Here is a 14065-nt window from a genome sequence, read left to right on the forward strand (position 1 = left end):
TTAGGTGAAGCTTCTTTGGAAGAATAAAGTGAGTAAGAATCTGACAAAAAGCATAAGTGGCAACTGTAACTACCAAAGTTACATTTTAATTTCCCAGATTCTTGTTTATGCCAGCGCGTTTCTTGAACAAGGAAGGGGAAGTCAAATGAGTAGTTCCTGCAGCCTACAGAGATAAAGATTTCTGGGTAGAAATATAAATATACTGAAACTAAGAGATGACAGGAGAGGAAATGGGACAAGATACATATTAGATGTGATGTCAGAATTCATTGTATATTAAGGTAACTTCATATACTTCATAAGGTAACAAGCCTTGTGTCAAAGGCATATTTTTATTTATTTTTAGCAAATTCTGGAAAATGGTCCAGAATGAACATCTTGAGAAAATGAGTTCATCTATTTGTGGATCATTATAAGAAACGTAAGTGGAAAGGTGGTTTCTTCACTGAGATCATCCAGAATGGAGCTTGCAGGAGCTTCAAATACAACTGTGGCATGTACTTGCAGAGGCGCAAGACTGGTATAACCTCACCCTTACTCTCTCAGGAGTTGGCTTGACAGCTGCTTTGCTGTGTGGCTTCTGGGAATTAATTGAGGAATATCCTGCAGCAGTTTTCTGTGGCAGGCAGACAAGGTAGATAGTCTGGTCCCTTCTGGCATTATGGTTTACAAAGCTATTTCGTTATTGTGAAATTTGCCTACTCCATAAAATGGCTGAAGATTAATGCTCATTTGAAGCTCTTGTAGTATGCAATTGTCTGAAATTAAAGGAGGATTTTTTTGTCTGTTTTGCATGTGAATGTCATATGTGGATATAATGTATGCAAATACATGTATATATATGTGCACACACACTTGTACCCTCCCCCCCACCTTTGTACTGGCTCTCTGTATGCATATTGCATCATGATCCAAAATTAAAGGTAAGTATATTGTCATGATTCCTCAGATTAGTTAGTATAAAATGAAGAGTATACCTCTCCAGAAATACTAAGTAAATACATATAGGGAAGAAGGATAACATTGAAATCTTAACAGCAGAAGTTTTTAGTAATACTTCTGTCGTGCAGGTCTGATTTACCCATATTTTATCCATATTAGCCAACTAATTGATCTTTTGCTATTTGTACAACAATTTTTTCCAAGAAAAACATATTTTGTAGAGTAGAGACTAACGTTTGTCTTTAGTGTTACTATTTTTTAAGGCAAATAACATTATTTTTCAAAAATATTGGTATTCCCATGAAAGTCTATGAAAATGGCAAAAGTGCTGAATCAAAATCTTTTGGGGCTAGTAGTAATTGTCACTTCACTTGGCTGTAACTAATTGCTATTTTTTAAAATCTCGTAAGAAATGCAGAGCTGGTTTAAAGGTCTAATTTCTTTTTGCTAATTTTTATCATTCAAATTGCAACCTGTTTTAAATTCAAAGGACAATGAAACAATTTCATTTCCTTTTGTGCATATCAATAAAGACATTTATATTTTGGGTTTGGATAATCATACTTCCTGTGTTATAAAAGAGCTTTGACACTACTCCAACTGATTCCAGAGATTTTTTTTGTCAATTCAGTTAATAGCATAGACGAACTGTTGCTTTTATGGGATTGGAAATTTGTGATATCTTAAAAATGAGAATTTTTAATGATAGGATGGATAAACTGTAAAGCATTAACAAAGCAAAGCAAAACAAATCTTGGTATTCAACACAGGGTCAGCATCCCTGGCACTGCAAGTCTCTACAGTTCTGCTGAAGTCAGTCCTTAAGAGATAAACCAGTTAATAAGAAATTGTGTTTCTCTGATAGTCATTGATTTATACAATGATGAAATTCATACTTTCTTCTTGGGGGTATTGGATCTAAATTGCTCTGACACCTTTCTAGTGCAACAGAAAGTGCTTTCCTGATTATGAAGATAGAAATTAAGAAGCACTTTTATTCATGAATGGTTTAAGAAATGTCCAGATGTTTTGTGTGAAGACCTTTGATTTGGCACTTCTGGCAAATCCTGCTCCTAACAGAAAGGAGATGCAAAGCTTCTCCTGGATGGCAGCAGCCCTGGCTTTTGATTCAGTGAAGGATGTGATTATTTAATGAGATGCAGCATTCCAAGGATGTTTCTGAAGACTACAACAAAGGTTGTGTCCAGTTGTTTAAGTATCTTTTTCATTTGCTTTCAATAATTTAGTCTCCAATTTGAGTTTACTTTCTTGCCAGTTCTGATCAAAGCATTTTCCTGATAAATTGATTTCTTCTTATTCCGGTCTGTCTGCCAATCCAAATAAAATAAGAGTATTGCTGATACCTCTATGATTATTTTTTAATTTTTTTTTTCTTTTTTTTTTTCTTTTTGTCTCCAGCAGGCCATCTGTGGAAAAGAAAAAAGAGAAAAAATGAAGTACGTATTTGTAATATTTTTCATGAATTTATTACCCCAATGTGCTGGGAAGTCTTTGAGAAAAGATGACAGTTACCCAAAAACATTTGAAGATATTAAAAATGAGATAGCTGGCTATACCAATGTTGCTAAAGCTATTATTGATCTTGCTGTTCATGGAAAAGCTCAGAACAGATCCTATGATAGATTAGCAGTTTTTGCTGATACCATAGGACCTAGACTTAGTGGTTCAAAAAATCTAGATGCAGCCATCAAGTATATGTTCAGTGCCCTGCAAGAAGACGGACTGGAAAATGTGCACCTGGAGCCTGTGAAAATACCACACTGGGAGAGAGGAGAAGAGTTTGCAATGATGCTGGAACCAAGGAATCACAGCATTGCTATTTTGGGGCTCGGGAGCAGTGTTGCAACTCCTCCAGAAGGTAACTTTCTTTTGGAATTCAGTATTACTTGCTTTTTAACACCAAACTGTATTATACCTCTAACAACTTATCTCAATGGACAAACTGAAGTTTTCTTCCTGATATAATAGTTCTGCAAGACAAGATGCTGGTTTTCTGTATCTTTTCTGTATGACATGGCTGTGAACGATGCAGTTTGATATAATTCAGTTTGGTTGAACCAATCTGTAAAATTAGAGTTGATTCCTGAACTCTCCATTAAATGTATACCCTTTTGTTTAACACTGCTGAACCTCATTTGCAAAGACTCTGCTCCTCCGCTGAGGTCGGTTGGCAGCTTGTTCTTGTGACCTGGGGTTTTCCAGCCCTTCTTTTTCTGTTTGGCCAGAGAAGTTCTCCATGGGGTGTTGAGTTGATACCTGATTTCTGCTTTTGCCATGCCCTGTCCTGCCAAGCTCAGCACTTTGTTCTGGCAGAAAACAAGGCAGCAGGAAGAGGAGGAGAATCTCGTGCTGAGCTTGGAAAGTGCCAGCCCCTCGCTAAGCGTGGCAATTGGTATCTATTTGTCCATTCCTTTCCCTACCTCTTCCCTTTTCTCTCCACTCACTATCTCATGCTCACCTTGGAAAACTCTTTGGCTCCCCTGTTGCTGAACTGTGTGTTGCCTTTTAGTGGATCATCTGTGATATGTTACTTCAGGAAAAAGAATGATCATTAGCTGGGCTCAGCAAAATTCAAGTGTTTTGAATATTAGGTTGCTTGCAAATGAAATGATTTATAAGATTCTCTAGTTGTTCATATTGACGGGGGGCTTTCTCAGGAGTGCTATTTTAAGGCCGGAAGACAACCTTCCTCGGTGACTGCTCTCCATAAATAACAACAGACTTACTCCTAGACCAGTTCAAAAGCATTCTTGTTCCTTTATGAGAAAATAAATTTAGTTTAGGAAATAAAAGGTAACGTGATACTTGTAATTTTTTTTTATGAATTGTAAATTTTTGTGATAGTGAGCTTAGTATTTGAAATGAAACAAATACTGTATTAAAGCTGTTTTGTTTAGAAAAAATATATAGCCTTTCAAAACAAAAAATAAAACTGGGTAATTTAAGGTATGTTTGAAATAAATCTTACTTGGTTTGGGAAACTGCTGCTTTAAATTTTGTCTGAGGTACTTCTGTCATATTGAGGTAAGCACGTGCCTAAAATGCAAAACAACTAAAACCATTACTAATATCTTTATCCCATGATATGTCTAAGGCTTACTGCTTTGATAGGAGAATATTTACAGCAAAAGTTAAACCTACAACTTATTTTGTATCCTTTCCAGTCCTATTCCAAGCTTCCCAAAAAGGAAGGTAAAATTAAAACGGCATTTTTGCTATTGAGCAAGTGTTACTGAACCTGAAAAGAGAACCGGCAATTTCATCTTGGCGAACATCTTCGCATCCCAAGAAGTCTGCTTTTTGCTTCCCTTTCTTAGCCGTGTAGTTATTTGCACTTGCCTTACTCCTAGATTTTCCTTTTTTCTTTTAGAGGGATACTGATCTGACATGTTTAAAAATCCTCACAGTGGCTAATCGTGTCCTTTTTCATCTGTAAAGATCTTATTATACCGACAACTGAATAGTTGGGCTAGTACCTGTAGCTGGTGGTTTCTTGGAAGATAAGATTGTATTATCCAGCGCTAGTTTGTACTGAGTAATGTTCAAAAAACCCACATTATTCTTCCTCACCTTTTTACTTTCCTCTGGGATCTGCCGTGTTTCTGAAAAGATGTGTGTGTTGGTGCTAGAAGACTGCATGGCAATGAGATCTCTCACCGAAGAGCCGGGTAGTTTCTCACACTTGGTGGAATCATTTTGATTAAATTGCTTACCTTCTGACTTAAAATCTATCCTACTGTTCGTGGCTGTTAACAATTTCTGCTGGTCTCGTCTTGCTCTGTGCAAGCTGTGACAGATTTTCGTGCTTGAGGGGGTTATGTGGGGTAGCTGGTCCCTGGTGAGTTCTTGGCTCTCGTTCTTCCGATCGCTGGACCGGCCGCCTGGCTGACGGAAATGCCTGGTGAGAGCCACTCGTCACCAGCCTCTCCAGGCAAGAGAATTGCAAGGTGTGCTGGTCAGAAAAGGGCCTGTCCTAAAACTCATACTCATCCCAAGCATGGAATAAAAAAATGCGTGGTTAGACTCTTAAAACCACTGCCTCATCACTTCTGAGGAATTCATTCCTAGATCCACTCCCTCTGCTCTAACTAGCAATTGTCACTGTGCCCTATTCCTGAAAAAAAGGCATATACAGCTGCCTTAAATCACATTGGAAATATTTGAACAATTTCCCTCAGTGAGGGAATATCGGCAGTTCTGATTTGTCTTGTTTTAGCCAAGAAGCTGTGGGAGTGTGAGTCATCCCGTAATCAAAATCAAAATAATTCAACTCAATATTGAGATGCTTGATGCTGATTCTCCTGGCATTGCACTGCTGTTGCTGCACGGGATCAAACCAGGGAGATCTACTGCTGCCATGCTGAGATTTGCCAGAGGGACACATTAAAGGTCAAGGACTGGCTTTTGGATGTTGGCTCCACTAATCTGGCCATTGGCACCTGGGTTCTGCCCAGAGACAGAGACACCCTTCAGAGCTGCCTTTAAAGTGGACTGTGCAGGTAATTCCTGAAGGTATTTGGTATTAACTTGATAGTTATTGCACCTTTAAATCAGCATTCCTCTCGGGATACGTTTTGGACCCCTTATTTTATGAACCACTGGCTCTGTAGAGCCCTGACAGATCCTCCCTTCCTTGACACTACTGATGCCTCCTTAGAGCCAAACGACAGCTCTGGCTGCACTTTTTAAGGTCTAGGGGTGGGGTTAAGATGAGAGGGTGTGACTCCCCCATCCCACCAGGAGGTACAAGAGACCATTTCTTGCTTTCTCATCCTCTCAGTTATGTCCTGTATTCCTCCCTTCCCATTATGTGCCCCCAGGCTTGAGACATGATGAGCTAAGAAAATAGGAAGCATGGGCAGAAACTTAAAACGTTGCTTCTCTCTGGATGTGCTTAGTGCTTCATGCTGGACTTGGTAGCCGCCGGTGCCCTCACAGCTCCTCCTGGAGCTCAACTCCACAAGCTAGTGCTCTGAAGGGCTCTTTATTAACATGGCAATAGCTTAACAGTAGTTAGAAACCTGGTTTGGATGTTGGAAATTCAAGGTTTATTGGGTTTATTTTCCTTTCTATACATGGAAATTTAAACCAGTGTTTCCTAAGAGTGACCCAGTGGTCACACTGAGGCTGTTCACTTTCCATTTCAGCATATGCCATGCGAGTGTGGAAAAAAATGTGTGATCCTTTGGTGCAGGAACGGGAAGCCCTATATAGTAGCAGTTTTTTTCCTGTGGAGCCTGAGCCAGCATTGATTCCAGGATACAAGGAGTATCTCTTCCTTCTGTCTACCTAATCCATGCCTATGGGGTTGAAAACCTTATGGGACATGGATAGAGCTTTGCCCGCTTACTGGATTTGCTGTGATTTGCCCACTTTGGCTCAGATATGAGGTTGGCATAGAGCTGGTTGGCTAACTTGAGGTTGGAGCAGTTCTTCTGATGATAATGCAGGAGGCTTTTTGGTACCTTGTGATCTTGTGGATAAAATCCACATTTTCCTATTTTCTTCTTTGGGACTGGGCGATATGCCAGGATGTCAAGTTTCCAGATTCAGTCTGATTTACACAGCAAAAAGGGCAAGCACAGAAAAGATTAGTTTTTTATTGAAGAGGGAAAACAAACGTTTTCCCTTTCAGTGTGTCCCAAGATTTGAAGGTGTTGGGTCAAAGAGAACGTTTTCACTTCCTTTGATCTCCTTACAAGGAGGGAGTAACTTTTGTGCCTGTCTTAGTGAGAGGGAGAAGAGAAACAGGAAACACAGAGTGACCTGGCTTTCCAGAAGTCAGCAGAGATTGAAAATGGTCACTACCTCAGAGAAATGGATTCCTAGGTAACAAGCAGGACTGAATGTTACGTAGTGCTCAGTTTAGGGAGTTGACAAACTGGAGGTTTACCATATTTAGTCAATGTCCTTGCCTCATTTGCAGTGTTTCAACATTGGCAAAATATACAGATATATATAGAGAGACTGTGTTGATTTCTGGTAGTACTGATTATATCCCCCAAATTCTGAGAAAAATAGAGATAATTGTTGCTTTGAGAATCCCATAATTGAAGGAAAGCAGTAGTTTAGCAGATGTTTGACCATAAAGTATCAAAGAATTCATGTTTTTTTGCATGTGTTTTAAAATGCCCCTTTTTTTCCCTGGGTGGGTGACCCTGCCCTGTCATTTTAAAGAAATACTGACAAGTAGAACAAGCCCCAGAATGCAGCCTGCCCGAAATGTCTCCTCGAAAAAGGAGCCGTCTCTGGTTTCTATGTACTGTTTGTTGCAGTGAAACTGAAATAATATAAATATGAAGATCATGTATTGGCAGACTTTTCCCTAGTTTTTGTGTTTGAGTCATGGCTTTTTTTGTTTAACTATCAACAACATTTGGTCCAGTCTTGCTCTTATAGAAGATGGTGGGAGTTTTGCCACTTAGATAATATGAAAATAGTTCCAGCCTGTTATTTATAAAATGGGTATGATATGTGTCTGTTGAAGGCATGTGCTGTTGCCGTAGGCTCAGTCTTTTTAAGCCCAGGATGCTGCTGAAAGAAGTGGTCTGGCCCCAGTCCTGGTTGATGTATTTTTCCCCGGTGTTGACCCTCCATTTTTTGTTTCTCTGTGGTGAAGTGGATTAGGGAATTTGTCTAGATTAACAAAAAGCCAACGAAAAAGTTAAGTTTCATGTGTATCAGAGGAATTGCCCTTGAATTGCCAGCATCTTTGGATGATCACTGACCTACTGGGAGAGAAGGTGATCCTTCTGGAGGGACTAGGGTAGCCCCAAGGGGTTCAGTGCTGAGAACAGGGGCTGGAGAGAGTCATAGGCATGAGAGCACGGTGCAAAGCCCTCGGTCTTCACTGGATCCTTCTTTTTCTACGCATGAGGAGATACTGATTCACATCTTGAGACCATGAGCCTCAGTATTGCATGCCTGGATTGTTTATTATTACTTAGAGCAGTGCTGCTTGTGGTATGATAATAATGCTACTGTTTTTCTTGGAATGTAAAAGATGATGTCCATGAAGGACCTCAGATGCTGTGGTGTTCATTGGCCCAGTGTCTGGGCGAAAAGTTAGTTCAGTGGTATTTCAAAGACATAGAGAGTAGGAGTAGCTGTGTGGCTTTGAGGTGGACATGCTGTCTGGGAAGGACATGGGTTCCAGTCACTACTTTAATGAATGTTCAAGTGAACTATATGGCTTGGCAAGAGCAAATATTGAATTTTCAGGTCTTGGCCCTTTTCAGTGTCACTGTGTTGACTGTCTTTACCCCAAGGATGGTAAACCCAGGATGAAGCTCCTGCTTCACACTAATGGAGGCAGGATTCAAACATAGTTTTCTGCATAAGTGGGGAATGCACGTACAGCTGGGTGGCACTGTCACGTTCCCTCACAGGGGACAGCTTGCAGTGATTAGCATCTTGACTTGCTAAGGAGGGAAATGTTACCCTCAGTACTTCCTGCCTTGGACACCTGTGTGCTCCGAAACTGGATTTTCTGGATCTAGTGCTTGGGTGCCTGATTCTCCCCAAACATTGCACAGCAAGCCTGTGTCCTCTGCAGGTCTGCTCCTGGGAGAACCAGGCCTGTGGCCCTGCTCTTTTGGCATCCAAGGCTTCGTACTGGAGGTCGGGTCCAACCCCCTTGCTGCTAGGATTTGCTGCTGCACAGTAAGCTACATGTTACTGAAACCAAACTGTTCTAATGAAATCCAGTACTTGCTGGAAATTATAAGTCATATTTGTCAAAAATTTAACTATTATTTAGTGTTTATTTTTCTCTGGGTTCTTCTTAAAGAGTGGAGTAATAAGTTTAGTGTCTGTGCCATGCATCAGAGCTGAATAGCCTCATATCCTTTTGGATAACTCTCCCATGTAATTTTAGTTTCATGAAGTAATTCTCTTTGCTGTTCCACAGGGTAGGTGAGGTCACATTTTCCAGAAGTATATTCAGATTTTACAAAATCTTTCTTCCTGATAAAAGCCCTCTTTTTCTTTTCACAGTTCCCCTAAAATATTTTATCTTTTCTTCATATTATAATTCTTACATCAATATATATTGATATGTGATGATAGAGCGAATGTGTTTCTAGGTGTTAAAGTATTTTAAATTTTCAGTACGTGCTAATAATTTTTGAGGGAGAAAAAAATAAGTGATGATATGAATCTTTCATTCACTTCAGCCTGACACCAAGCCTTAATTTAATGAGTTCACTATGGACCCAGAATTTGGGTTTATTTTTCTGAAAACCTTGTTGAATTACGTGGGGCATTGGGGGGAAGCTGAACTAATTCCTAGAGAGACCTGAAAAGCAACATGTTTTTAAAAGAGGTAAGATAGAGGTTGAGGGGAAGAATGTTTTCTGGGCTGATTTTAGAGGGTGCTGAACCTAAATAGGATATAATGCCTGGTCCCTAATCTTTACTTAGCTTTCAAGAATATATTTGCCTTTTCTCTCTACTTCCCAAAACCTTCTTTTCTTTGACCTCTCCCAACAACTCCCTTTCTTCCCTATCTCCGTACACAGATGTCTTTTTCCGTGTTGCATGCTTCATCTTCTTACGTCCTCATCCGGGGTATGACCCTGGCACATGATCTGGTTCTATGCAGGGTGATGGTGGCATCCAGGGACCGACACTGCCATTTTTAGCAGAGAACTGCACATCCCAGCTGCTACATTTTAACTTTGTATGTGCAGCTCTTTCCCATGACCCATGCAAAAAAATTTCAAGGTTCTCTGTTACCCTGTGAAAGAAGCTACCTTGCAAATAGACACAAGGCCGCGCATGTGGGCCGTTTCTGAAAGAAGCAGAGGCATGGTGCTTTTATCCTGGGGACATGCTTGTGTCTGAAGGACAACCGGATTAACCAGGCTGAGGTCAGAAAAGCTTGGGGTTATCACATGCATGTGCTTAAGGTCAGCATGGAATACAGTACACCTCGATGTGGCAGCTTCCAGGATAAATTTGCTTTGTGGGAGAGCTGAGGTGGAAATGGAGAAATCTGAGAAGTGGCAGCCATCCAGTAGACAAGAACCAAGGGAATTGATGTGATCTGATGTCCCTGTTCTGCGAGGCAGGGCTGCATGCAGTGCTTTCGTGGTGTGCTGCTGCTCCCACTCTTTCTTTGTCTTCTTCCTACCATGAAGGAGTGCGTTGATTTCCTGCTTCTGGTATCCTGATACTTGGTTCTGATGAATGGGGAGGCAGCACTCTGTCTCCCTCTTGCTCTCATGACTGCAGAGGCTGGAACATGTTTCAGATACATTCTTCCGCAGTTTCAAAATCTCCCCCAATACCAGAACAATTAGATGTGTTGTTGACTTCTTGTGTTGATATTTTAGGCAGCATTTTATGCTTAGGATGCAAAAATTTTCAATATATAGCACACACGGAAGTTTCGTAGAGACTTAGTTCATGTAGTTTTCAGCTTTGTTGTGTCTAGACCTAAAAATGCCATATTTTGTTTTAAGAGAAAATTGTCTTGCCCATCACATTATTTATTTGACAGCGGCAGCTTCAGTGCATGGGGATCAGCAGCATTGCTGTTCCATAGTGTGGTTTGTAAGAGAAATCGTAATTCTTATGTTAACACAGTATGAAGTAAATGAAGTTTGGAAGGTACGTAGGGGTGAGTTGTTCACTTGCTGTTACTGAAAAAATTTGTTGTCAAATTAATGATGGCTGCATTTTGTTTTGTAACTACATCTCCAAGAGACTGTTGCTTTTAACTGAATGACAAAAATAAGACTGGGGGAGGAAAAGAAGAGAGTAAGGCCGTAATTGCGTAGTCAGGAAATAGGTGTCGAGTAAGATTAAACAGCATGCACGTGGTATTTCTTCCTGGCTTTGCTAAATTCTTTTAATACAATATTTGATTGTAACTAACTAGGTTTCATTTCTATGTGTTTATGAGGTGAGTGTTCTAGGATAGTAATAAATAAAAACCAACAGAGACTAGGTTCCCAAATCTCAGGGATTCCTGGTACTCAATACCAGGAAAGTATTACTCAAGAAAGAAATACTCAAGTAAAGTCTTGCCACGTCTTGCCCATGTGTGGCCAGGAACAGCAACAGTATTCTGTATGAAGTTTCCTTGATATTTTAAGAGATTCATCACTTTTAAAAATCTAATAGTAGGGTGGATTTTTCCTTTTTTTTTTTTTTTTTTTCCTTCTTACCTTTCTCTGAAACCTTTTACTAACACAGACAGATGCACAGCTCCAGATACTAAAATGGCTTAAATGTTCGCTGCATTTAATCTTGGGGAGAATAAGTTATCTTTGAGCTAATCTACTGGCATGATTGCTGGCAGGTAAGGAGGTGACTCTCCAGATGGAATTGTTCATGCCAAGAATCAGACTTCTGATGTATGGCAATGTTGCAGACAGCTGATTTACAGGTGCTTTTATATGTATATATATGTGTGTGTGTATAAAGTTGAATTTTCTGTAGCTAATAGTAATCAATCTTGCCTTCATCCTGCCTGTGACAGATTTTAGACTTTGCTAATCCATACCATGCCATGTATTTCAACTGGCAGTGTGATCATCAAAGTTGTGGCATATCCAAGTGTTTAGATAGAAACGTACACTTTTGTGTACAGAGGACTCTGTAATATATAATTTTGTTGGTAAATTGTCTGCTTGTTCCCACCATTAACACCCTTCTTGTACCTCAATTCTCAGAAATGGCAGGGTACAATTTACTGTTTAAGATGAGAAATGAGAGGAAACCCATAGTACTACCTAGATTCTTTTGCTCACTAGCCCTATGCAACAATATGTATAATGTTTCACATAGAACAACTAAATAGTCTTCAGTTTCATATAGTCAGCCAAGTTTATTGTCTTTGTAATTCTGTCTTCTACGCTTCATGCCCTTTACTTAGCTAATTCACCAAATGCTCCGTATTCATCTCTTGGACTGCAGGGGTTATAATCTTTATATCTTGCTTAAGTAAGCAGGCAGTCCGGCTCCCTTCTTACATGGGTTACATTTTGTTCAATAACACACAGCCAACCTCTGGGTAAGATAATGACAAGAGTAAGAAAGAGATAGAACAGCTTTTGAAATGGGAAGCAGAGCCATGAGGCACTGAATTGGTAGGAGATGCTAGGGGTAGAGGTCGGTTAATTTGCTTAAAGGCTCAGTAAGGTGAGGCATTTCCCGTTTTGAAGAGGAGTAATTCATTCCCCTTAAACTGATAAACAGTTGGTTTTTTTGTTTCATTTCTCCCTTTGCACAGGAGGTCTTGGGGTCGTTTTGTATGTGTGTCCACATATTTATTTAAGATAAACATTGCCCTTGTCACTCAATAGATGAGACCAAAATGGTATAAAATGGGACTAAAATGCAAATGAAATGTTGAATTAGACAGACGTTACACAAGAGGGAAGTTTTATTTTGTTACACAAAGCACTGTGATTAATGCTTTATGTACACTGTGCTGCCATTAAGTTAAACTTGCAGAGAGAACCTCTGTTTTGTTTTGTCAAAGGATGGCTTTATTTAGCTTCTTTGGGAACATTCAAAAGTAGAGATACTGGGCTGGAGTTTGTAGCTCTGCTTTCTTTTCCTTGGCTTTAATTCCCACAAAGCTCACTGTACAAACTGCTGATGCCTGTCATCTAGGGAGGGCCATAAATGTACTTCTCCAAGACATTTTTTAGGGATTATAGATAGTTGTTAGCTGTGTGTAGAATTCTTTAAAAATCATCCAGAGTTGGTGTTTGTTCATTAATGCAGTAATGCCAAGAAGAGTTACATTCCTTGCTTCCCAGTCACTAATACAACGTGTGCCCTTCCAGTGCCTGCTGCATGATCCAAGCAGAGCACTGAAGAGAGCTAATATGAAATACGAATTGCAGTATCAGCCTACTGAGACCATGACTTTTCTTGTGGAAAATGAAATTTTGCAGATACCTGGCTTTATTTCCAGTGGCACGGTTCCATACCCAGAATGATCCTGTGCCCGGGATGCTCCTTAGATAGGCAGCTGAACCTGCAGTTCATTAGAAGCAGCTGGAGTCCGTTACTGTGCTCTGCTACCTGCCAACAACAACTAGTAAAATTTGAAGGTGATTCTCTGGTTTGGCTGTCTGTGCCTCTTTCTGTAAAGCTAAGAAGCTGAATAGTTATTCAGTTAAAATTTTTACACTAGGTTAGTTCTGTAGCTAAAGCTCACGGGCTTTTGCTGTACCAGTAGATGTCTCTTGCCCTCTTAGCGAACCACTCTTGTCTCTTGCTACTCTTAAGAAACCAAACCTTTTTTGTGAAAAACTTTCTTTAAGGTTTTGAAGTATACTACAGTTTGATCTTAAAGAAGCCATGAGCCTAGATACACTGGTACTGAGAGAGATGGTCTTCCTATTTTTCTATTTGTTCTTATGTATTAGTCTCAAATACAAGCCTTTGAAATCTTCAAATAATCCTTGCACCACACAAAAAAAAAAAAAAAAAAAAGAGACTTTCAAGGTGAAACATTTTATTCTTAAAAACATGATAGTTTGACTTCTTCGGCAAATCCTTCCTAGACATTTGTTATTATTTTTAGTTTTCATTGACGTATTTTGTGGCATTTAGGTGAAACTTACAGCACTAAAATTTCAGGCATCTATTACTACCCATATTGTTAACCAGTTTCTACTTATCTCTGTAACCAATCAAAATAAGTGGGTTTTAAGCATAGTGGCCATATTAATGAATTCTTAAATGCTATGAAATATAGTTCCTCAATGTTCTAAAAGGTTAGAGGATCTGGGTTTGGGAAAAACTACTTATCTATAAAATCCTTTGTTTTTTCAAGCAAGATAATACAGCAATTTAAAACTATTCCAACTATTAAAAACAAAGAGGTGGGTGGGATCTAACTTACCATGTGTAAATAGTTCTGTGGAAGTACCTGCTTGTGTTCTCTGTTCATAACTGGCAACGATGGGTACCTGGGAAAACTCCTGGAGGGACATCCAATATAGTTGTCGTAATCTCCCGAATGAATTTTTTTAAATTTATAAACATACTGCAAATTTTGTTGAAGCTGTAAATCTTTAATTTTGTTTCATGTATGGATTAAATAATTTTATTTGTTTCAGTCTAAAAATATGTGCTT

At 39.5% G+C, this 14065-nt stretch overlaps 1 protein-coding gene across 1 annotated transcript in view; it reads left to right on the plus strand.

Annotated features, from left to right (window-relative positions):
- The first annotated feature begins 2367 nt into the window (after positions 1–2367).
- The window catches only part of CPQ (carboxypeptidase Q), a 137104-nt gene continuing 125406 nt past the window's right edge, over positions 2368–14065 (plus strand). Inside the window, exon 1 of the mRNA XM_074145630.1 lies at positions 2368–2821. Coding sequence (XP_074001731.1) covers positions 2395–2821 — 427 coding nt within the window. The 5' untranslated portion in view covers positions 2368–2394. The remainder of the gene's footprint in view (positions 2822–14065) is intronic.

The sequence above is a fragment of the Numenius arquata genome, chromosome 3 (genome assembly GCF_964106895.1).
Source record: "Numenius arquata chromosome 3, bNumArq3.hap1.1, whole genome shotgun sequence".
Lineage (NCBI taxonomy): Eukaryota > Metazoa > Chordata > Aves > Charadriiformes > Scolopacidae > Numenius > Numenius arquata.